Source organism: Sapajus apella, unplaced genomic scaffold, assembly GCF_009761245.1.
Source record: "Sapajus apella isolate SASKATOON/1434 unplaced genomic scaffold, GSC_monkey_1.0 scaffold3, whole genome shotgun sequence".
In the NCBI taxonomy this organism is placed as follows: domain Eukaryota; kingdom Metazoa; phylum Chordata; class Mammalia; order Primates; family Cebidae; genus Sapajus; species Sapajus apella.
The window spans coordinates 67,364,417-67,390,703 of record NW_022436943.1 but is presented as its reverse complement, the minus strand read 5'-3'; the positions used below and the strand labels follow the sequence as shown (position 1 = coordinate 67,390,703).

The 26,287-nt window shown below is 41.1% G+C and overlaps 2 protein-coding genes across 3 annotated transcripts in view; both read right to left on the bottom strand.

Annotated features, from left to right (window-relative positions):
- Positions 1-26,287, bottom strand: part of LOC116535760 (zinc finger protein 16) — an 88,804-nt gene that overhangs the window by 36,958 nt on the left and 25,559 nt on the right. The window lies entirely within an intron of this gene.
- LOC116535749 (zinc finger protein 252-like) overlaps positions 21,279-26,287 on the bottom strand; it is a 30,260-nt gene continuing 25,251 nt past the window's right edge. For both annotated transcript variants that reach the window (XM_032257100.1, XM_032257108.1), the window contains one exon: positions 21,279-25,687. In XM_032257100.1, the coding sequence (XP_032112991.1) occupies positions 23,328-25,687 (2,360 nt within the window). In that variant the 3' untranslated portion in view covers positions 21,279-23,327. The remainder of the gene's footprint in view (positions 25,688-26,287) is intronic.

The window sequence follows — 26,287 nt, the reverse complement described above, 5'->3', positions numbered from 1 at the left end:
GCACAAGACAAAGATGCTGTCTGTCACCATTCCTATTCAACATAGTATTGGAAGTTCTGGCAAGGGCAATCAGGCAAGTGAAAGAAATAAAGCGTATTTGAATAGGAAGAGAGGAAGTCAAACTGTCTCTGTTTGCAGATTATGTGATCCTATTTTTAGAAAACCCCATTGTCTCAGCCCAAAAGCTTCTTAAGCTGATAAGCAAACTTCAACAAAGTCTCAGGATACAAAATCAATGTGCAAAAATCACAAGCATTCCTATACACCAACAATAGACAAGTAGAGAGCCAAATCATGAATGAACTCCCATTCACAACTGCTAAAAGAGAATAAACTACTGTACCTAGAATACAACTAACAAGGGAAGTGAAGGATCTCTTCAAAGAGAACTACAAACCACTGCTCAAGGAAATTACAGAGGGTACAAACAAAAGGGAAAACATTACATGATCATGGATAGGAAGAATCCATGCCATCGAAATGGCCATATGGCCCAAAGTAACTTAAAGATTAAATGCTATTAAGCTACCACTGACATTCACAGAATTAGAAAAAAACTACTTTAAAATTAATATGGAACCAAAAAAGAGCACATATAGCCAAGACCGTCCTAAGCAAAAAGAACAAAGCTGAAGGCATCACGTTACTCAACCTCAAAGTATACTAGAAGACTACAATAACCAAAACAGCATGTTACTGGTACAAAAACAGACACATACACCAATGGAACAGAATAGAGATCTCAGAAATAAGACCACATACCTACAACCACTTTATCTTCAACAAACCTGACAAAAGCAATGGGGGAAAGGATTCCTTATTTAATAAATAATACCGAGACAACTGGCTAGCCATATGCAGAAAATTGAAACTGGGACCTTTCGTTACATGTTATACAAAAATTAACTCAAGATGGATTAAAGACTTAAATGTAAAACACCAAGCTTTAAAAACCCTAGAAGAAAATCTAGGCAATATCATTCAGGATATAGGGATGAGCAAAGATATTATGATGAAAACATCAAAAGCAATCACAACAATAGCAAAAAATGACTAATGGGATATATTTAAACTAAATAATTTCTGCACAGCAAAAGAACCTGTCATCAGAGTGAAAAGACACCCTACAGAATGGGAGAAAATTTTTGCAATCTATCCATCTGAAAAAGGTCTAACATCCAGAATCTACAAGGAACTTAAACAAATGTACAAGAAAAAAAAAAACCCCATTAAAAAGTGGGCAAAGGACAGACACTTCTCAAAAGACATTTATGGCCAGGCATGGTGGCTTATGTCTGTAATCCCAGCATTTTGGGATGCCGAGGCAGACAGATCATTTGAGGCCAGGAGGTCAAGACGAGCCTGGCCAACATGGCAAAACCCCATCTCTATTACAAATACAAAAATTAGCTGGGTGTGGTGGCACACACCTGTAATCCCAGCTACTCAAGAGGATGAGGAAGGAGAATTGCGTGAACCCAGGAGGCAGAGGTTGCAATGAACTGAGATCACATCACTCACTCCAGCCTGGGTGACAGAGCAAAACTCTGTCTCAAAAAAGAAAAAAACAAAAAGAAGACATTTATGCAGCCAACAAACATATAAAAAAAAAAAAAAGCTCAACATTGACCATTAGAGAAATGCCACATTGAGATACCATCTCATGCCAGTCAGAATGATGATGATTAAAAAGTCAAGAAACAATAGATGCTGGCGAGACTGTGGAGAAATAGGAACGTTTTTACACTGCAGGTGGGAATGGGAATGTAAATTAGTTCAGCCATTGCAGAAGACAGTGTGGTGATTCCTCAAAGATCTAGAACCAGAAATCCCATTAGATCCAGCAATCCCATTATTGGATATATACCCAAAGGAATATAAATCATTTTGTTATTATAAAGATACACAAAGAAATAGAAATCATTCTACTATAAAGATACATGCACATGTATGTTCATTGTAGTACTATTCACGGTAGCAAAGGCATGGAATCAATCCAAATGCCCATCAGTGATAGGCTGGATAAAGAAAACATGGTATAGATACACCATGGAATACTATGTAGCCATAAAAAGGAATGAGATCATGTCCTTTGCAGGGACATGGATAGAGCTGGAAGCCATTATCCTCAGCAAACTAACACAGGCACAGAAAACCAAACACCTCGTATTCTCACTTACAATTGAGAGCTGAACAATTAGAACACATGGACACAGGGGAACAACACACACTGTGGTTTGTCAGTGTTAGGGGGTGGGGGGAGGGAGAGCATCAGGATAAATAGCTAATGTATGCAGGGCTTAATACCTGGGTAATGGGTTAATAGGTGCAGCAAACCACCATGGCACACATTTACCTATGTAATAAACCTGCATATCCTGCACATGTATCCCAGAACTTAAAACAAATAAATAATTAAGAATTTCACTTTTGCCGGGCGCAGTGGCTCACGCCTGTAATCCCAGCACTTTGGGAGGCCAAGGCAGGTGAATCATGAGGTCAAGAGATCGAGACCATCCTGGTCAACATGGTGAAACCCTGTCTCTACTAAAAATACAAAACATTAGCTGGGCATGGTGGCGCGTGCCTGTAATCCCAGCTACTCAGGAGGCTGAGGCAGGAGAATTGCCTGAACCCAGGAGGCGGAGGTTGCGGTGAGCCGAGATCGTACCATTGCACTCCAGCCTGGGTAACAAGAGCGAAACTCCGTCTCAAGAAAAAAAAAAAAAAAAAAAAAAAGAATTTCACTTTTACACTGAATCCTGGGTCCCCAAAATCAGGGAAGAACTGTGGGATTGGGCCATACAAGGCTTTCACAATGCACTTCAGTACTAACAAATTTCTGTGAGTGTTTAAACTCTGTCTTTCTGATCTAAACATGCAAAGAAATGCATAGGTCCCTGTAGTAATAACCATTCACTGTAAACAACCACTTCAAAAATTGCAGCTGTCACCTGCAACTCACCAGCCATCACACACACAAACGCAAGTAGTGTCTCACAGTACAAAGTAATCTCTGGTGCCCCAAAGCCAAAGTGATCAGGAGACACAATACAAAGAGAGCAGAGTTTTAGACCTGAGAGGAAACTGTCCAAGACTCTTCAGACTCCATAGGAAGATAGAAGAAAGGGATGAGTCTGTTGTCAATCTCCTTACGGAACAACACCTTTTTCTGTGGTCCTTAAGGAGTGTGAGTCATTGGATGTCTCCTCTAAATCTTTTCATGTAACATTGAAGACAGCAGAGAAAAGAGGAGCTTGAACCTCAGCTTTCAATTAAGCTGACTTTTAACCATAGAGCTTTTTAAAAAATATTTTCATGTATCTTTGCAGAGTCCTAATTAGAGAAAAGGAGTCAGGCTGGTGAAACCAAGGGAAAGCAAAAATTAAAAACAGATAAGCTCTAAGTCTGCCTTTCTTCAGTGGTTTAGAACACAAAGCCCTCCTGCACAAATAACTCACAATCTTCTGGTGCCCAACTATCACCAGATTCTCAGCTGATATAAAACTTGCAAGGCAGCTCTCTGCAACCTTGGCATTATCAGTGCTACACTCTGCAGCCCAAGAACCATCCTGTAAAATCTCCTGCAAGCCTTTGTTTCCTTGCAGTCAGCTCCTCTTTTGCTGATTCTTCCTGTTGCTCCCTGGCTACATACTTTCATATGTTCTTTAATAAATCTGCCTTTCTTTATATACAACTGTCCTGGTAAATTCTTTTGCCCCCATGCCATTGGCCCAGGTAGTCATCACTGTCCCATGATACTCTTATTACCAGATGTTAGCCAGGATAAACAGTGATATTCCTGGCTTTTGAACTTTTAAAAAAATTTTTTACCAGAGATGCCCTCCCAAGTGACTCACTAAAATCAATAATCCATAACCAAGGTCATGAAATGCATGAGATGTCTCCATAATAGGTGCAAAGTGTCCTCACAAGATCCAGAATCACTCCAGAAACAGCTCTAAGGAGAATTTTGCTAGGTGCAAATGAAATACAACTCACATTTCTGTCAGGCTATGTGTTCTAGGATCTCAATTTCAAACTGAGCATCTATACATGAAAGCCCAAAAGCCCATTTATTAGGCCATTCTTACATTGCTATAAAGAAATACCTGAAGCTGGGTAATTTATAAAGAAAAGTTGTTTAATTGGCTCATGATTGTGCTGTACAGGAAGCATAGTGCTGGCATCTGCTTCTGGGGAAGCTTCAGTAAGCTCACAATCACAGTGGAAGGCGAAGGGGGGGCAGGTATCTCACATGGTGGGAGTGGGGGCTGGGGGAGGAGAGGTGCCATGATTTTAAACCACTGGTTCTCATAAGAACCACAAGGACAACACCAAGTCATGATGGATCCTCTCCTATGACCCAAGTACCTACCATCAGGCCCTACTTCCAACTTTGGGGATTACATTTCAACATGAGAGTTATAGGGAACACATATCCAAACTATATCACTGCATATGCTTCCAAAACAGAAAAAGGCAGAAAATCAAAAGCTGTCCATGGAAGGGCAAAGGATCAGTAACAAGTGGGTATCCCAAATAGTCAAGAATCATACAAATAATTTAAAATGAATAAGACTTGCTACCTGACCAAGATTTGAACCTGAGCCAAAGCACCAAATCCTAGCCACTAGACCATGGATTGAAGTGCTTTTAAAAAATAAATAAATAAATAAAACCTACAGGGGATCCAAAGCAAGCAATTTGAGCATATAAAAGATTTTAACTTTGCTGGGCGTGGTGGCTCATGCCTGTAATCCCAGCACTTTGGGAGGCCAAGGCGGGCAGATGACCTGAGGTCAGGAGTTTATGACCAGCCTGGCCAACATGTGAAACCCCATCTCTACTAAACATGCAAAAGTTAGACAGGCATGATTGTGGGTGCCTGTAATCCCAGCTACTTGGGAGGCTGAGGCGGAAGAATTGCTTGAACCCGGGAGGCAGAGGTTAGAATGAGCCAAGATCATACCACTGCACTCCAGCCTGGGTGATGGAGTGAGACTCCATCTCAAAAACTTGTTTCAGATCTGGTCTCAGCTGGAATGCTGCTTAGCTAATTCCCTGAATGTTAGCACTTCAAAGACACGATAAGATTTAAAGCGTATTGTCTGACATTGGGACAGTAAATCCATGTCATTAATTCATCCTGGTTTAGAAAATTTATTTGTTAAATCTGCATTTTAATAATCTCAGTAGCGTTATTCCCATTCGGTAGTTGTGTTGTTGAAATTATTTTTAAAAGACCTCAGGAGACGGCACCACTGCACTCCCACCTGGGTGACAGAGCAAGACTCCCTCTAAAAAAAAAAAGACCTCAGAGATTTTCTCCCTATGTCTCCAACTCCTCTTTCTAACCCTGTGATCTGAACTCATCCATTTCTGCTTGCTCTCTTGGCTTCCTTACATCTCTTAGGCAGGGATTTTTCTGAAAAATTTCACAATGCACGCATTTCCTTCTCTTAGAATAAAGAAATTTAAACTTAGAGTAAAAGTAACATCTTGAAGAACAGCAAAAAGGGGCTGCACTTCCCAGCTGGAAATGAACAGGAATTGATCACAAATGAAAGGCTAAGTCCAAATTTTCAAATGATAGAAAGTTGCAATCATACAAGCATATTATGTAAAATGTAACCACCAGTGCCTAATTGACCATCCTTCAAACCAAATCTCAGCTGTGAGACAGAGTCCAAAAAACCTTGACCCAAACCTCTGGTGATGGTTTACCCAAATCTGTCCAAAGACAGACTGAAGCCCTCACTCTTAAAAAAAGAGAGGGTTTATAAAACAGCCTAAATGAAGTCTAGAACTCCAACCAGAGTGGGAAGTCTGAATTCAGGAGAACTCACTCGAAACACTCAACGGAACTCCTAAAGATGTAGAGTTTATGCTGGTACCAAGCACCACTTCCAGAGAGAAACACCAGAAGGTCATGGACAGTCACTCAGTCCTGCTGACTTACACAACATACATCAACCTAAGAGGAAGAAGCTGAGGCAAAATTAATGTACCTGGAGAGTTTAGGCCAAGCTTGAGATTTGCAAGCAGAAAGCATAGATTAAATTATCCTAAATATGCACTCCAACTAGCAGCATTACAAGTGGATATTTAAAGGGAAAGAAGAGCCAGTTCCTGAATTGTTAACCAAATATTTGCATTAAAATATCATAAGCTACTGATTGGCTAAACATTAAGCTATAGGGTATGGGTTACAGTGTCCAGTATAGCATTATTAGGTTACTTTATAGCTACTTGTAGCAATAGCAAGCAGTTTCAAAAGATGAATATATAGTTCGAAAGTGGATGCGGGGAATAAGATGTGATTGCTGTCTCATTTTAATTTTTTTTTTGACACAAAGTTTTACTCTTGTTGCCCAGGCTGGAGAGCAATGGCATGATCTCGGCTCACTGCAGGCTCCGCCTCTTGAGTTCAAGTGGTTCTTCTGCCTCAGCCTTGTGAATAGCTGGAATTACAGGCACACACCACCATGCCATTTTTTTTTTTTTTTTTTTTTTGGTAGAGACGGGGTTTCATCATGTTAGCCAGGCTAGTCTTGAACTCCAGACCTCAGGTGATCCACCCACCTCTGCCTCCCAAGTGCTGGGATTACAGGCATGAGCCACTGTGCCCGGCCATGCTATCTCATTTTAACACTTCTCTGGGTCTTAAAATTAAAAAGACTCACGTTCTTCAGATAAAAGTTCTTTTCTCACAAGCAACAGCAGACATTTATAATGAATGAATCATGACATTTTCTCAATTAATTTAATGGAGATCTCTATTGTTTCTACATTATTCATTTTAAAGAGGATAAAAATATTTTCACTGCTTCTTTTCTGTCCAACCCCAATAAAGTAGTGTTTTGTGCATGTGGTCCTCAGCTGGTATTTCAGGCCATGGTTCTCTCCTGGGAAGGGCCCAGATCTCTGATCTCTGGGAACGTTTATTATGCATTCTATAGATTCTGCTCCCCACACCACCCTGAGCCCTGCCAGGCCCATTCTCATAAGTTGATGATGTTCTAATCCCTACTGAGAGGCCCCACTGGGGATGTCACTAGCCTGGAAAAGGATCTAAGGACAAAGACAAACCAGGGCCAATGTGTTTGTGGGCTGGGCCTGGGATTCCTGTACCTGAGTGATATTTGGTGTTTTCAAACATGGCGAAATTTGGAACCGGTGAATTCAGTGAGGCAACAGGAAGACAATCTCGAGGAAATACAGATCAAAAATCATGAAACCAAAGCCCCAAGGCTCACTAAAAGGAAGTAAGGTGATGCCAAGGCCTCTCCCCGACATGCAGTCCAGCAGATCACACCTTCCTCAGGACTCTGGATCCTCCACCTCACTGCTCCTTCCTGCTGTCCACCAACCACCTCTCTACAGTACATGTTATATATATGTCCTATAGAAGTCATGCATCTAGCATATGTCTATTCATAACATACGTAGATGAAGATATCTGTTATCCCAATGCAGTTTTCCCTTTACTCCACCTTTGCTCCAGGTATGCATGGGCTGCGGTTCCCTTTTCTATTTAGAGATACAAGCTTGGACCACACCTCTTCTATGACTTTTTCAGGTCTGAGCACTTTCCAGGAATTTTTAACAGGCACACATTTAAAAAAACACCTTTTGTAGAAGTTAGTAAAGAGACCATCTTAGGAGGTAGATCATATGTGACTAAAACAATAGCATGAAAGGAAATGGTTGAAAATAATTTAGAATGTTGGTAAGGATTGGCTCCTTCTTGCCACTCTCAGCAAACCCTCCCAGAGACTCAGACTAGAGGATGGTAGACAGAGACACAGGTGGAAGAGTCATGTGGATAAGGTGATACCCTCTGCCTGTGGCCTGTGATCTGTGCTGACCAAGAGTCTGGTATGTGGGCCCCAAAGGCTGAAAAAAGTCATCTTCTTCTGAACTCCCCAGAAATCTCTAAGAAGGTGAGGCTCTGAAGAGGAAGCCTAAACACCACTGAAATCTGTGCCCCATGTTCCTCCCAATACTCAGTGTTCTTGGCCAGGTAACAGGTATCTGTCCAGCACGAAACCAAGTACAGGGTCCTTCTAAACACAGAACCCTGTGTGACTACTCAGATCAAATGCCATGAGGATAGCCCTGCTCATGGTGGCCCTGTGTCTTCTTCATGGAAGGTCATTCTGGAAATACTTGTTGGACAAATGGCCAAGTTCAGGCACTGCCTTCCTGCTGAGCTTGGCAGTTCAGATGGTCTCAAAATAGGCCCTTTGAATTAGGAAAAGGAGGAGGGTGAGCATACAGAGACCAATAAATAAGACAAGAATCCTCAGGCTTAAGCCTGAGGCTAGACAGGGCCTTTGCACATGGAACCGAATGGAAGGAAGTAGACAAGAAGTCAACCCTTTGTTCTTTGAGTGGACAGTATTCCAAAGAAACCACAAGTCTGGCCTGAGACCTGCCAGGCCCCCAACTGCCACAACAGGAAGCCCTGCAAAAGCTGTGCAGCCCCCACCAGTGCAGGCTCTCATATCCCTGCACAGAAGAGCACAGAGGATCATGGACACAGAAGCCCTTCTGAAGGGCAGGTCAGGTATGCTGAGGCACAGGGCCCAGGGAGCTGAGTCTGGGTCCAGGGTGCTGTCTGGGGCTCCCTGCCCTGTGGGAGAGAAGGTCTCCACCAGCATTCCTGTGGAGGTGTTCATGGGATGACACTGCAGACCCTGCACAGAGACAAGTGCCAAGTTCCTTTGCACTGTGTAAAAACTTGGCATTCAAAAGAACGAGGCCGTGTGCACAATAACTTCATGTCAGAGCTATTCTTTGGCACCACAGGCAGGGTTTGAATGCTGCTGCATGTTTTCCCCACCCCCACCTCCACATTATGTGTTGGATGTGTGCAGGGCAGGCAACTTGCCCTTTAGCTGTAGGACCTGGTGGAGAGGCTGCACCTTGTCCGGAGAGACTGAACTGAGCTGTGTTAGGGACTGGTCAGGATGTTGGTTTGTTTCTCTTGAGCAAGAACTGCATGCTGGGTATAGCAGGTGACCGCATAGAAAAACTGTGGCAGAAGCAGCACTGTTTACAATATCAAAGACCTGGAACCAACCCAAATGCCCATCGATGCTAGACTGGACAGGGAAAATGTGGCATATATACACCATGGAATATTTTGCATCCATCAAAAACAATGAGTTCGTGTCCTTTGTAGGGACATGGATGAACTTGGAAACCATCATTCTCAGCAAACAGACACAAGGACAGAAAATCAAACACCACATGTCCTCACTCATAGGCGGGTGTTGAACAATGAGAACACATGGACACAGGGAGGGGAGCATCACATGCTGGGGTCTGTCAGGGGGAAATAGGGGAAGGACAGCGTGGGGTGGGGAGTTGGGGAGAGATAGCATGGGGAGAAATGCCAGATACAGGTGATGGCGAGGAAGGCAGCACATCGCACTGCCATATGTGTACCTATGCAACAATCTTGCATGTTTTTCACATGTACCCCAAAACCTAAAATGCAAAAAAAAAAAAATCATCAGATCTCCTGAGACTTATTCATTACCACAAGAACACTATGGGGGATACTGCCCCCATGATTCAATTATCTCCCACCAGTCCCTCCCACAACATGTGGGAATTATGGGAGCTATAATTTAAGATGAGATTTGAGTGGGAGCACTGCCAAACAACATCAGTATATATCCAAAAGAAAGGATATTAACATATCAAAGAGAAATCTGCACTCCCATGTTTACCCAAGTACCATTCACAATAGCCCAAATATGAAATCAACCTAAGTGCCCATTAACAGATGAATGAACAAAGAAAATGTGGTATATGCTCACAATGGAATATTTAATTCAACCATAAACAAGAATGAAATCCTGTCATGTGCAGCAACATGGATGGAACCATAGGGGAAGGTTAAGTGAAATAAGCGAAGCCGAGAATGACAAATGTCACATGTTCTCACTCTTACATGAGAGCTAAAAATGTAGATCTCAAAGACAGAGAGTAGACTGGTAGTTACCAGAGGCCAGGAAGGGAAGTAGGGGGGATGAAGGGGAAAAAGATAATATAAATGTATATTCACTGAACTTTACACTAAAAATGGTTAAAAAAAAAAAAGTGAATCATGTATGTATATTTTACCTCAATTAAAAATCTATTTTTAAAAAAAGTACTAATATATGCAGCAACATAGATGAAACTTTAAAATACTACATTTTGTAAACAATAAAATAAAAAAATTTTTAAAGCAAAAACAAAAAGATAGTAAATAATTTTTATTCCCTTTTTTTTTTGTTTGAGATGGAGTCTTTCTCTGCCACCCAGGCTGGATTGTTCATTTGTGAGAACAAAAAAAATACACGGGAAAAATAGATTCTGTTGGTCTGCTGCTATCTTCATTAGCTCTTTTCATTTTTGGAAATCTGAGCTTCCTCTCTAACAAATAACAAATGTTTTGCTTTTTAAATTATTTGAATTAGGCTGGGCATGGTGGCTCATACCTGCCATCCCAGAACTTTGGGAGGCCAAGGTGGGTGGATCACCTGAGGTCACGAGTTCAAGACCAGCCTGGCCAACATGGTGAAACCCCGTCTCTACTAAAAATTCAAAAACATTAGCCGGGCATAGTGGTAGTGCCTGTAATCTCAGCTACTCGGAAGGCTGAGGCACAAAAATCACTTGAACCCAGGAGGCGGAGGTTGCAGTGAGCAGAGATTGTACCACTGCACTCCAGCCTACGTGACACAGCGAGAATCTGTCTCAAAAAAAAATTATTTGAATTATCACTTTGGCTAAATATTATTTTACAGGGACCTGTGATCCTATTTTGATCAAGTATATTAAACCTATAATATCTGACATACTTCCCAAAATTGAATTTTCAATTCTAAAATGATTTTTCAAAAGGAAACTCTGGAAGTCCAAGACAGATACAGTAGGCTTATTTGGTAAGTTAAAATCACATGATAAGTATTATCAAATAAAATAATGGTGTTTAACTTTCTTTTGAGTTATATTTATATAGATATCTTAATACATGTTCCAAAATTTTATGAGGTTCTTAAAATTGTTATGTCTTGATATAGTTTGGATGTTTGTCCTTGCCCAAATCTCAGGTTGAACTGTAATTTCTAATGCTGGAAGTGGGCCTGGTGGGAGTTGTGTGGATCACATGGGTGGATCCCTAATGGCTATCTTTTTTTTTTTTTTGAGACAGAGTTTTGCTCGTTACCCAGGCTGGAGTGCAATGGCGCGATCTCGGCTCACCGCAACCTCCGCCTCCTGGGTTCAAAACATTCTCCTGTCTCAGCCTCCCGAGTAGCTGGGACTACAGGGGTGCGCCACCATGCCCAGCTAATTTTTGTATTTTTAGTAGAGACAGGGTTTCACTATGTTGACCAGGATGGTCTCGATCTCTTGACCTTGTGACCCACCCGCCTCGGGCTCCCAACGTGCTGGGATTATAGGCGTGAGCCACCGCACCCGGCCTATCTTTGAGTTTCTGTGAGATCTGATTATTTAAAATTGGGTGGCAATTGCCCCCCCACACATACCTTTTCACTTGTTCCTGCAATATGCCTATTCTCCCTTCACCTTCTGCCATGATTGAAAGCTTCCTGAAGCTTCATCAGAAACTGAGCACATGCCAGCACCATGCTTTCCATACAGCCTGCAGAACCCTGAGCCAATTAAACCTCTTTACATTATAAATTACCCAGTATGAGGTATTCCTTTATAGCAATGCAAGAACAGCTTAATACACTTGGTACATGTTATCAACCAGAATTATGATTATGTTAAACTGCTGTATGCCACAGGAATAACCAAGTTTCCTTGTCCATTGCATCTTTAATCATGGCTATTCTAAGTGTGTTGTCATCCTTGGACAATTATTGTTTTGCTTTGATTCTTCTCAAAAAGTGGGTTACAGTCAACTGTAGTTCAAAATTTGACTTAAGGAAAAAAAAAAAAAAACTCATGGAAAAGGACTCTGAAAAATGCTCTTAAATACAGGTATCCGGCAACTTTGGAGATCATATCATTGGACTAAATGAAAACATTTAAAACTATAATAAACGGATACATTCATGAGATTGCTAACCCAATATCAAGCAGAACAAGAATTATATGGGACTGAACTGATAAAAGACTAAAATTATTTTTATGACCTTTTGTTTGAAACATTCATGATTATTTTTATATTCTGTTGTCCTGAGCCAAGAAAACTTTTTTTCTTTTTGAGCTACTAATTCATCTATGACAAGCTTACAGCAACAGAGCAAAATATACCTTTATGAGCAAAATCAAAACATCTGCCTTTCTAATTTCCTCAAAATTTGAAAACTATTTGTGAATATTCTTATTTTATGGCAATCTAGTCATTTTTTAAGTTCAATAACAATCTGTTTTTTGTAACAGGATACAAATGGAGACACTAGTTATTTTACCAAGCCTTTGAAATGACATATTTTCAGATATGACCAGACTCCTTTGAGGAATTGAAGTTGCTTTTATAGAGCCAATTTTAAAAAAAGGAAAGAAAAAAAAAAACCCTTGGACAGACTGCCTTGGTAATTTGCTTACACAGGTCCATGATTTCTGTCTTTGAGGTAAGTAAAGATGTCACTTTCTGACAGGACTGGGAACCTCAAGATATTTGGTGTACTTGGGAAAACAGGAATTGACCCAATTCATACAGGTATTATAGGTACAGTCTAACGGTGAATCTTTGACTTGACTTTCTAGCCTTAAGGTTTTAAAAACTCTAATCTGACATTCCTTATGAAAGTTCCAGCAAAGCCAACTTGAAAGAGTCTATTTGGCCAATCATTATTCTTCTTACACTATAAGCAAATAACTAGGCCAGATAGTATACTAAACCTTATCTTGCAAATAAATGGGACGTACTAAGATTTATATTTGGTAAAAATGGGGACTTGAGAGGAAAATTTTTTTTCAGAAAAAAAAAAAAAAAAAACTACAGTATACCTGTTATGGGATTCTATCTCTGACCACTGTTTTTGAGCTTTTATTATTTTCCTACAACTTAGACTAAATCTTAAATCATGTCCTAGCTACAGGTCTCTAAAAATAGACTGGGTTTTACTTTTCTTGCTTTTAGTTGACCTCCCAATGGAATAGGGTTCTTAAAAAATTCTGGCATAGGGTGGGCGCAGTGGCTCACACCTGTAATTCCAACACTTTGGGAGGCCAAGGCGGGCAGATCATTAGGTCAAGAGATCGAGACCATCCTGGCCAACACAGGGTAAAACCCCGTCTCCACTAAAAAAAAAAATAAATAAATTAGCCAGACATGGTGGCATGCGCCTGTGGTCCCAGCTACTCGGGAGGCTGAGGCAGAAGAATTGCTTGAACCCAGGAGGCGGAGGTTGCAGTGAGCTGAGATAGCACCACTGCACTCCAGCCTGGTGACAGAGCAAGACTCTGTCTCAAAAAAAAAAAAAAAATTCTGGCATATAAATTTTCTTTTTAATTCTTATGTACATTGTATTTCTACTATGACTCTCTCATTGTCATACTTCTGAGAAAACTAATTCCATGGTACACCAAAGTCTACAGATGATTCCACAAATAATAACAGCTACAAATAAATGTCTTTGACAGGACTACTAGAAATGAATCTTCCTAGTGACAAGGGACACCTTGACGCTTATATTTTGATCATCAATGTTTTCCAGAAGAAAGAGTTTTTATTAACAGGGGGGGATGAGAGAAGACTTTTATCTAAAGAATGTGAGTATTTTTAATTATTAGGCCCAGAGCAGCATTAAAATAAGACAGTAATCACATCCTACTCCCCCACCTTTTAGCTATGTATTCATTTCCTGCAACTGCTTGCTATTGCCACAAGCAGCTACAAACTAACCTAAAAATGCCATGTTGAACACTATAACCCACACCCCATAGTTTAACACTGTATAACCAATCAATAGTTTATTTTAATGTAATTTCTTGGTATATAACTCAGGAACTGCCTATTCTTTTCCTTTAAAAATCAATTTACATGACCGGCGCAGTGGCTCATATCTGTAATCCCAGCACTTTGGGATGTCAAGAGATTGAGACCAACCTGGCTAACATGGTGAAACCCCATCTCTACTAAAAATACAAAAATTAGCTGGATATGGTGGCATGCGCCTGTAATCCCAGCTACTCGGGAGGCTGAAACAGGAGAATTGCTTCATACTGGGAGGTTGAGGTTGCAGGGAGCCAAGATCACGCCACTGCACTCCAACCTGGCACCTGGCGCCAGAGCAAGACTCTGTCTCAAAAAAAAAAAAAAATCAACTTACAGGCTGGACATGGTGGCTCATGATTGTAATCCCAGTGCTTTGGAAGGCTGAAGTGGGAGGATCACTTGAGGCCAGGAGTTTGAGACCAGCCTAAGAAACATAGCAAGACACTGTCTCTACAAAAGATTTTTTACAAATGGGCTGGGAGTGGTAGTGTATATCTGTAGTCCTAGCTACTCAGAAGAGCAGGGTGAGAGGATTGCTTGAGCTCAGGAATTCAAGGTTACAGAGGGCTATAATTGTGCCACTGCACTCCAGCCTGGACAACAGAGCAAGACCCTGTCTCTGTTAAAAAAATGAAAAAAAAAAATCCACTATAACTGCTACTAATTGGTGTATATTTTCAAGGGAAATTAAATCTTTGATTCTGGGTTATAATCCTCAAGCTTGGCCAAAATAAACTGTCTACTTACATTAATTTTGCCTCAGCTTCTTCCTTTTAGGTCATGTGGAATAAGGACAGTGAGAAACGGGTCTTGATATGTCTGCCTTTCCTTGGTTGTCTTTCTCTTTCAGCTGAATGCCAAGGCAGGAAGAAATGAAGAGTGGGAGCTCTTGAGGGTACGGCTTTGCTATTCAAGCCTGGGCTGTCAACCGGTGTAAACGTCACCTCTCCTGCCCACAGATCTTGGGTGCACAATCTTTGAGGTCCTTGGTTCCCGGAGCTAGGTCGTCTCAGAAACAGGGTTCTGAGAAAGAACTTGTGGGAGGGAATGAAAACATGGACCCTTCTCACTCTGCTCTTCCTTCCAGGGGATGACTCATGGATGGAGCTGGGTAGGGGTTACAAGCCAAAATTAAAATTCTAAGCCCAGCACAACCAGTGGACCCCTCCTCTCAGAAAAGGGCATTCCAAAGTTAACCTGAAAAACTAGCTCAGGCCATAACAGGAAGAGGGGCCTGAGCATGCTACATTATAATCTCCTCCCTTTGAAACTCAGGTACAACTGACCAGCGTTAGCATTAAAACAGGTATCTTAAGAATTTTTATAATAATAAAACATTAAATTCCAGCCTGACTTTAATATAGCATATGTCACAGAGCATGCTCTGAAAATCAAAGCATTTTACCCTTAAAAAAATCAAAACATTTTACCCTAAAATGTATTTCTTTGACATGTTTTGAAGTGGCCCTGAAAAGCTGTTTTTGTGGGGAACATCTGCATTCTGTAGAGAATCCCTCTTCCTTTCCAGGTCTTTTCCCTGATCCAGGAGAGAATTAACTAAGAGTCTGGCACCTTCTAAAGTCTGATAAGAAACATTTACAATGTGTTTGTTCTAAAGCCTGCTACCTGGAAGCTTCATCTACATAATAATAACCTTTGACTCCATAACCCATTGTCTTATCCCATACACTCCCTTCTATGGATTCCAGATCTTTAGATAAGCTGTTTAAACCAAGTGCCAATCAGAAAATCTTTGAATTTGCCTATCAACTGGAATCCCCTCCTTCCAGTTGTCCTGTCATTCCAGATCAAACCAATGTACATCTTACACATATTGATTGATGTCTTATGTATCCCTAAAATGTATAAAATGTATAAGCTATACCCTGACCACCTTGGGCACATGTTCTCAAGATATTCTGGGGCTGTGTCATGGGCCATTGGTCACATGTATTTGGCCCAGAATAAATCTCTTCAAATATTTTACAGTTTGACTCTTTGTCGACAGGGTCCTACTCAGGACAGAAACACGGTGGGAGAATCATTGGACCTTGGAGGCAAGATGTTGAAGTCCTGACTTTGGACACACTGTTGTCACCTCTAAATATCAGGCCTCTCCTGTGGGAGAGTATGTGGCCTCCCAGCAGGACCTAGTGCTATGACAGTCACCTGGACAGGTGCAACAGGCCTGTGTAAATGGCACAGTATGGCACATGTTCAGCCTTGCTCTTATCATCACTGACCTTACAGCTTGAATATGAATTCCTGGAACTCTAAGGATCTAACTTTGAAATAGTCAGTGCCCAAAGAAACATTCTACTCAGCCTCCAAGCAGGAATCTTTGCTCCTACCTTAAACTACTATATGCCAGGCTCTTGTTTCCAGCTCACAAAACCACCTGAGAGGCCTCACAGTGCTAATAGGCCAACTCTCTGAGAAGGGTGGTTCATCTCTTCCCTTATTCCAGATACCCCCTTTGCTCATTTCCCATGGAATTTCAGGGACACGGGGAGCATGGGATTGAGCTGGAAAGGAGAAACTTAGGGAATGAAATGACAGAACTTGCTGGTAAGAGGGATGAAAGGAGCGTCAGAACCAGAGATGTGGGGTCCTTTTCAGGATACTTGGCTGTCTGTCCTTTCTTTTCCTGGATGCACAGTTTGCTTCTTATTCTTACAGGCACCTGCACAAATATAATTTGAGGACAGCTCCAACTTGAGGACAGGACAGAAAGATAGGTATATTATGTTTTCTAGATCTGGTTGATAACAATGGGATGAGCTCAGGGACTCTCTTGATTCTACTGTGAGATGGCCAGGCTACAACTTTATTACTTAGCTCCATAGGCTTCTACCCTGGAGAACGACAGTAAGATATTTGTTCCCAGGTTTAACATAATTCAGAGCCAAAGTCCAGTAATCTCTGTCCTAGCCTAATCACCTGAGACCACAAGGAATAAACCTGTACTCCAACAAAATCAGGGTTATTGATCCATTACAACGAGGGTGATAACACCCCAGAACCATGGGGTGTCTCACCAAACTAAAGAAAATATGAGTTATTATAGTACTTTGGGGAAGGGTAGAGTTTAAGTGAAATTTAAATGAAACAGTGTTTTAATGGGCATGTAGCAAAGTAGGGCTGTGAGTAATGGGTCAACATCAGGTCTCAACTGTGATGTACACCCAGGACCATTTCCTTCGGAACCACAAAATTGAGATAGGTATAGACCATGGTCTCCAAAAACTTTTCTTATATGAACTGGGTTGTAAATCAAGGCTACCTCTCTATGTCAAAGTGACAGATCTGCCAGGAAAAAGTAGTGTTCTATTCTTACTACTGACATGTTCCATTAGTCTATAAGAGAATAAAGTTTCTCAGTAAGAAAGCAGAGGTGAAATTTTATGACATTCTACAGCAGCACATATCACTGGCAGAAAGTTTCTTATTAACTTTACAGCTGGTTTTATCTGTTATTCCAGTCTAATAAACAGCTTAACAGATTTTTCTTTCTCCATCCAAGATGTTATCCCCTTATCCCTAAAAAATGTGGGTATTCCTGTCCTCTGATGTATAGTTACCCTGGTAAATGGTCGCATTCCCTTTGGCAAAGGGAATAAGATTTATAGCATAAAATTTGGAAAGGTAACAAGGTCTGAAATCTGGCTTCCTCTTGTTTCATGAGGTTCTGGGTCTGTGACATGGCTCAAGCCTAGGAAGTAAGTGAAGGTCCATGACTATTGTGCTGATCCAAGTCAGGTGTCTCTTCAGACTTAATGACTCACTGATACTGACAGAGTAATACTTTAGTAGGCAGTCTACCTATTTCAGTCCATAGTCACCATCATCATTACCCAGGGTCAAAACCTCTAGGGTCAAACCATTCTCATTACTGTTGTGGTCCTGGGCCTGTTACAGTGACAACTTCCCTGTCTATGACAGGGTTACATGGTGCCATATGGTCCTGACCATTCCTACTGAGTTAAATCTCAATCCCAATCTCTCTCTCTCTCTCTCTCTCTCTCTCTCTCTCTCCCCCCCCTCCCCTCCCACCCCCACCCCCCGTCTCTCTCTCTCTCTTTGACATGAGTCTTGCTCTGTCACCCAGGCTGGAGTGTAGTGGTGCGATCTTGGTTCACTGCAACCTCAGTCTCCTGGGTTCAAACAGTTCTCCTGTCTCAGCCTACTGAGTAGCTGGGATTACACAGACCTGCCACCACATCCAGCTAATTTTTGTCTTTTTAGTACAGATTGTGTTTCAACATGTTGGCCAGGCTGGTCTCCACCTCCTGACCTGCCTCAGTCTCGAAAGTGCTGGGATTACAGGCATGAGCCACTGCACCGAGCCTAAATCCATTTTCCTATCAGCCTCTCCTATTCCCTTTGATAGTCACTATAGAGTCTTTCCTGGATATTACCATTCCCTCACCAATGCATTTCTCAAAGCCTAGATGAAAGGAGTGCCCTTTGGCATCTCCTGAGCCTCAGAATCCATTCTCCATTATAAAATCAGGCAATTTGGCATGTCAGCCTCACTCAATGGCCATGACCAAATACAGAACTCCATCTATAAAGTGCAACTGCAGCTAGCACAGTGAATCCACAGGCTGCCATCCGTGCACTCATATAACAAATCCAGTCCAATCCAATAGTACATTCTCTCTAGTCTAACAGCTTAGATTCTACTTCCTTTCATATCACCCATACTTCTGCCAACAGTAAGCTGGAAAAATCTTCCAATTATTTGGCACTCCCTCTCAGGTGATACTTTTCTTTCATTCCCCGGGTCTTCTGGAGTTTCACTACAGGAAGAAATCAAGGTTCGTGGGCATTAAGGACAATCCACATTCCCTTGCAGAGTGACAGCTTCAAGAATAATGTGTGCAGCTGTAGGTAATACATTTTGACATAGTTTTCTGCTCTATTATACTTATAATCAAACATTTTTTCTCCCCCTGTCCATGAACACTGGACTTATATTTTATTTATTTTTTTCTTACACAAATGGCTGCTATAAACCTTTTGGAACACATCTTCTAGTTTTCATGCAAGAGTATCCCCAACATGTATGTGCAGGAGTGTGGGCTACACAATTTTTTTTTTGAGACAAAGTCACTTTTTCACCCTGGTGGGAGTGCAGAGGCACGATCTTGGCTCACTACAGCCTCTGCCTCCCAGGTTCAAGAGATTCTTCTGTCTCAGCCTCCTGAGTAGCTGGGATTACAGGCACCCACCACCATACCAGCTAATTTTTGTATTTTAGTAGAGATGGGGTTTCACCATGTTGGCCAGGCTGGTCTTGAACTCCTGACCTCAGGTGATCTGCCTGCCTCAGCGTACCAAAGTGCTGGGATTACAGGCATAAGCCAATGCATGTAGCCAGGGTTACATAATTTTTAGCTGTATAAATAATGCCAAAATATTTTCCAATGTGTCATACCAATTTCCATTCCTATCAGCAGCATATGAGAGTAACTTGCTAAATATTTTTGGTGTCATTTTCTGTCATTTTTTTTTTTTTTTGCCAAGCTAGTGAGGTCAAAATGACATCTTATATTATTTTGCATTTCTGTGATTAATAATGACCTTTGCCCCTCTTTTCATATGGGTTGGTCATGGGAATATTTTGGGTGATGGAGAAGCCTTGGCAGGTTTTGTGGCAGAGACAAATCCAACTCAGTCATGCTGCCTGGAGTCAGGCCTTCAGAAATTGAAATTAGTGGCAGGGGTTTTAGTCTTAAAGATCTTAGAGATTCTCAACAATACAAAGTGCCTCCCGTCCTATATAAAAATGGGCAATAATTAAAATCCAGTACATTTTAATGTTTGTGAATATACACATAAAACAAATTAACCTTAATAACTGGTGGGAAAGATTGGCAGCACAGGACAATGCACAACAAATTGGCAGGCACTAAGGTAGAATACCTTTTAAAACAGAAAGACCAAATCTGTCCCTTTCTGATGTACATCTTCAGTTCTGGGTCAAGAGCTAGTGGTGGAGGTCAAGACCAAGGTCAACCTAAGGAGTCCACAACAGTATGCATCAATGGAAATGCTGCAGAACAGACAGACATGGAGGAAGGAGTGAAAAAGCTCTTGTGACCACCAGCACCTGCCTTCACTGCCTAGGGAGTCCCATCTCCTTACAGTAAAGGCTGTGCAAATTCTCTGGGATTTTTACTTAGTAACCTGATATTCTGGCAACAGTCAGACACCTGAATTAACTACAGTAAATATTCCACTCCCAACCCTCATACATAAACCTGGTTGTGCTCACAGCCTACTGCCTCACTGCTGTGATGTCTTGGACAGCTGCTGAAGTAGGATTTTGAAGACAGACCAGGGCCCTTCTCTACATCCCCAATATCTCTGCCTCTCAAGTCCAGTCAGGTTATAAACACATGGCAGGAAGAGTAAACCATGAACAGCTGTGAACTCTGCTAGTTCACTGAGTAGCAAATAATGTCAACACTCAAAATATGGCCACCAAAGTTCTCTTCTGTCACAACCAACATAGCCTGTGGTGAAAATTGCTGATGCATAAAGATATGAGGTATGAGACAACATCTATTCACTACATAGCACAGGTGAGAGAGAACTATGAAGAAACCCCTTTCCCTCACCACATCCCAGGATGACATGTAAATATGCCACTTATTCTTTTCTCTTGTGAGGACAGTAAGCATGACTAAACACAGTAGCTCTCTGGAAAGCACAAGAATAAAGGAGACTTCAGAATGAGTTGTAAGGTATCTATGATGCTTACTAAGCAGAGTTCACAATTGTCCTTTTTAATGTCAGTCTCCTTGTTTTGAGAATGCTTCAGGTAACAAAGGCCTGTGTCAGCAGTAAGGATCATGGTGAGATTCTCAGAAGGCTGAACCTCTGCTGGTACAGGCATGAAACTCCTCCAGAAATGGCTTTTCATTAAGAAACTAAAAATGCCGTTCTCCTCTCAATTTTAATGTAATTGCTTAAGAAGTCAGGAGAGGCCAGTGCAGTGGTACACATCTCTAGTTCTAGCTAATCAGTAAGCTAAGGCAGAACTGCTTGAGCCCAGGAGTTAAGGTTACAGTGAGCTATGATTGCAGCACTACACTTCACCCTGGGCAACACAGAGTGGAAAGAAAAGAAAAGGAAAAAAAAGGAAAAGAAAAAGAAAAGTGAAGGGAAGGGAAAGGGGAAGGGGAAGGAGAAGAGGAAGGGGAAGGGAAAGGGGAAGGGGAAGGGAAGCGGAGGGAGAGAGAGAAAGAGAAAGAGAGGGAAAGAAGAAAGAAAGAGAGAGAAAGAGAAAGAAAAAAGAAAAGAAAAGAAAGAGAGAGAGAAAGGCAAGGAAGGAAGGAAGGGAGGGAGGGAGGGAGGGAGGAACCAAGCATATGATTGCTCTATGCCAATCATCAAATACATCAGAGACCATCTAGCTCCCAACCAACATTAATGCCATCACCAAGCCAAGTAATTAGGTAAATTTCTGATTTGAATAGAAAACATTAAAAACTGTAATAAAATTCAGCATAATTTGGATGAAATATTTAATGGAATATAAAAACATATTCCAAACTGATAAGGTTAATCTGGAATGTTTTAGCCATAAAAGCTAAATCAGGATTTGAAAAAATACTGAGGTTCTTAGTTAAGTAAACACCTCCATTGTATGTAAACAGGAGTAAAACAAAAAATATATATTATTTTCTAATTTGGTTCTCTAATCATGGGCCTCGAGAAAGACACTGAGACAGCTTCCTAACCCTTTTGTCATCTCTTAATGGAACCTCAAAAAAGACATCCTTGGGGGAAACGGAATTTCTTTTTCCACCTTTTTAAAAGTTCTTCTCTAGAAGAAGTTATAACTGCTAAAAAAGCTCCAAGTCCCCGGCTCAGCCTTCAGCCAAGAGAGCTGGGTGAGTTAATACTGAGTTTTGACTTAACTTCAGGAGATTAAGGTTTCCAGCCACCTCAGGAAAAGACATGAACTCTGTTCTTGCATTGGAACATAGCTATCTGTGATGATTAAGTAAAGCCATAAGCCACAGGCTCCCACTTTTGGGCATTTTCCTTATTTTTCTTCATAACAACACATGTAGAAGACCCATCTACCAAATCCTGTTTAAGTAAACTGTACAATTTCCCATTTTGAATTAGTTGGATGTACTGAGCCAGCCACAAGGCTGCAAGTCCCTTGCTGGCAGTGTCTTAACTCTTGGAAACCTGGAGGTGCAGTACAGTGTTATTTGACTTTTTAGCAAGGTCTCGACTATTTTAATCTACATATAAGACTCACCTTAACAAACTTTTGCTTGTAGTCATGTTTCTTGTCTGTTGGGAACAGTCCCTAAGCCTGGCATAAACAGGATATCTATAGCACTGTGACACCCTCATGATGGCAGTGATGCACATTGCTAGTGGTTGTTGGTTTACTGGAGTGAGGGAAAGAAATACCTGACCTGCTCTTTGGTAAAAGACTGCTCAGAGTGCTTCTGAACCACGAACAATAGCATGAGCAACCCATGCCTTAACAACTCGTTCCAGCTGCAGTAAACATGCCAGAGCCTGTTTCTTGCCACTAGTAAAGAATACTTTGTTCTCTGTAAAGAATGCTTTAGTTAAATGATGATTATCACTTGCTTGCTGTAAATAAATGTGTGGGTCACTCTGTTGGGGCTCTCAGTTGGGAATGCTGTGGCTCCCTGTCATCCCATACCTTTTTGCTATCTCTGTGTCTGTTTCTTAATTTCTTCAGTGCCACCTGGTTTGGGGTCTCCACAACTGAGCTGGCCTCAGCACTCCTCTCTGTGAATTACCTGATGTTGACAAATAACACTTTTGAAGCTTAAGGTATCGTACTCCTCATAACAGAATAAAAAAAGTTTTGAGGAGGCCAAAGAAAACCCCAGCCTGGTTCCATCACACTTGGAAGTGCAAGGATCTCAACTACTTTCCTTGAAGTTGAAATAAATTATAAAGAGAAAGAATGCGGGAGGTGGAGGGAAGAGGGAAAGAGGGAAAGAGGGGAAGGGGAAGGGGAAAGGGAAGAAAAAAGGAAGAGCAAGTGGTCAAGTGAAATACCTAACTGCATCTTAAGGTCTGGTGCTATGAAAAGCATCTAAATAATTAAGTTTCACCTATCTACAGGACTCAAGAAGGGGGCCCATCCTCTGAATCTGAGGGAAGATGTGTTATCGTGGAATTATTACTATATACTTAACCAGCCTGTCTTTAGTTAGCAGCTCACTGGGAGAGTTAAATACTTTAAGAGCTGAATCTCCAAAAGGCAAACCATGACTCTTTCCTCACCAGCATGACTCTCGTATAATCTATAACTCTGAATAATTTATAAACTAATCAGTTACTCTCCACTGTGAACCGTACACTGTTGAATAAAAGATGACTGTGCACTAGAGTTCCCCACACTACATTCATAGGTTTGCTCTCTTATGTGAACTGTATGGATTTTCTCATGACTAATAAGAGTTATTCTCTGACCGAAGGTTTTTCCACATTGATTACATGTATAAGGTCGCTCCCCACTGTGAATTCTCTGATGTCGAATAAGGTGAGAGCTTTGTCGGAAGGATTTTCCACATTTGGTGCATACATAGGGTTTCTCTCCAGTGTGAATTCTCTTGTGTTGGATAAGGGATAAGCGTGCACTGAAGGATTTCTCACATTCACTGCACATGTAGGGTTTCTCTCCAGTATGAATTCTCTGATGTTGGATAAATTGTGAATGCTGACTGAATGCCTTGCCACACTCACTACATTCATAAGGTTTCTCACCAGTATGAATTCTGTGATGCTGAATGAGAGAGGAGCGAACATTGAAGGCCTTCCCACAGTCACTGCACTCATAGGGATTCTCTCCAGTGTGAATTCTTCGATGGCGGATAAGGTGTGCACTCTGGCTGAAGGCCTTCCCACAGTCACTGCACTCATAGGGCTTCTCTCCATTGTGGGTTCTCTCATGCTTAATTAGGGTGGATATCTGTCCAAAGGTTTTCCCACACTCATTACACTCATAGGGTTTCTCACCAGTGTGACTCCTCTGATGCTGAATAAGGTGTGACCCCTGGCTAAAGGCCTTCCCACATTTGTGACACTCATAGGGTTTCTCTCCATTATGTATTCTCTGATGTTGAACAAGGGAAGAAAGCACACTAAAGGCTTTATCACATTCATTACATTCATAGGGCTTGTCACCATTGTGTGTTCTTTGATGGTGAATAAGATTAAAATTCTGGCTGAAAGCTTTTCCACACTCACTACATTCATAGGGTTTCTCTCCTGTGTGAATTCGCTGGTGCTGAATAAGATGTCCCTTTTGACTAAAGGTTTTCCCACATTCACTACAACCATAAGGTTTCTCTCCAGTGTGAATTCTCTGATGCTGGATAAGGGATAGACGAGCACCAAATGATTTTCCACACTCATTGCAGGTATAAGGCTTCTCACCAGTATGAATTCTCTTATGTTGAATAACTTGTGAGCACTGACTAAAGGATTTTCCACATTCATTGCACCTATAAGGTTTCTCTCCAGTGTGAATTCTCTGATGGACAGTAAGAGTTCGGTTCAGGCTAAAAGATTTTCCACATTCATTACATTCATAGGGCTTTTCTCCTGTATGAATTCTCTGATGCTGAGTAAGAGATAATCGTGCACTGAAGGCTTTGCCACACTCATTACAGTCATAAGGTTTCTCTCCAGAATGAATTCTCTGATGCTGAATAAGGTGTGATTGTCTGTTGAAGGCTTTCCCGCATTCTTTGCACTTGTAAGGCTTTTCTCCACTATGAATTTTCTGATGATGAATCATATTAGAGCTATGACTAAAGGCTTTCCCACACTGATTACACTCATGAGGTTTCTCTCCTGTATGAATTTTTAGATGTTGCATATAAGATAAATGCGTACTAAAAGCTTTCCTACATTTAATACACTCATACGGTTTTTCTCCAGTGTGAATTTTACAATGCTGAATAAAGTATAAGTGAGCACTGAAAAATTTGCCACAATCCTTACATGTGTAGGGTTTCTTACCAGTGTGGATTCTCTGATGTTTACTGAAGACAGAGGGCCTACTGAAAGCTTTTCCACATTCATTGCACTCATAGGGCATCTCTCCACTATGAATTCTCTGGTGCTGGTTAAAAGCTCTGTTCTGATGGAAAGTTTTTTCACATTCAGTACACTCAAAGGGTCTCTCTGGATTATTCATCCTCTGATTCTCACTAAGAACTGAACTCTGTCTGGGTACTTTCACTAACACATCTGTCTGACAGGCTCTTTCCCCTAACTGGAAACTCTCGAGGTTAATGAGGTCCTCATGTTGTTGCAAGTTTTCTACACTTGACACACTTGGATCGAGACTGTCCTCTCTAGACACTTTAAGATGTTTGGCAAGATTTGAGTCTGTAATGCAGTTTTCTCCAACAGTATTGAATTTCTGGCCATTCTCTCCAGAGAGGGTTTTCACACACCTCATAATAATTGCTCTGAAACTGCTCTTCTGTGAGAAAGAGTTCTTAATTCCTTCCACTGCATATTTTCTCCACCAGTTCTCTAACTTTCCCTCAGTTTGACTCATCTCTTTAGCTTCCTTAAAATTATTCCTTATATAATCTTTTAATTTTGCTGTCTGGGATTCCATTTCTTCAGAAATGTCCTGCTTTGGAATGAATTCTTTTTTTTCAATCCTAGAATCACAGCCTGAAAGAATGGGGAAAAAGAAGTGAGTCACTCACATTTTACTATGAGAGAAAGAATTAGAAAATAATCAGGAATATTTACGTCAAACAAATATTTTCCAGGATAATACTGGAAGGAGACAAAATAAATGTGAACAAAATGAGATGGGCAGATCACTGAGAATGCAAATTTTAAAAAGTAACATATATGACCCAATTGGGAAGAGGAAAAAGAGAAGCATGCTGGTAAAGCAATGAACACTGGTGTGGAAAGGAAGAAGGAAGGTAATATGCCCAAGGTCAAAGCTTAAATCTGCAACTGACCAGGAACACATGGCATAGGAAAAGCAAGATCTGAGAAAGGATTTGAGGAGTGTTACCAGGAAGGAGGAAGTGGAGGCTGCCTCCACTATTCATGTCATTGCTGCATAATTCATAAACAAGGTATCTTCTTATGGCTTATACACAGAGTAGTCAAATATTTGTTGAAAATAAATAATAAATGATGCATAAAGAATGAGGTGTACACGAGTGCAATAGATAGAAAAAAACACCATTTGATCTGGACAACTTACAGAAAAAAAAAAAAAAAAAAAAAAAAAAAAAAAACAAAAAAAAAAAA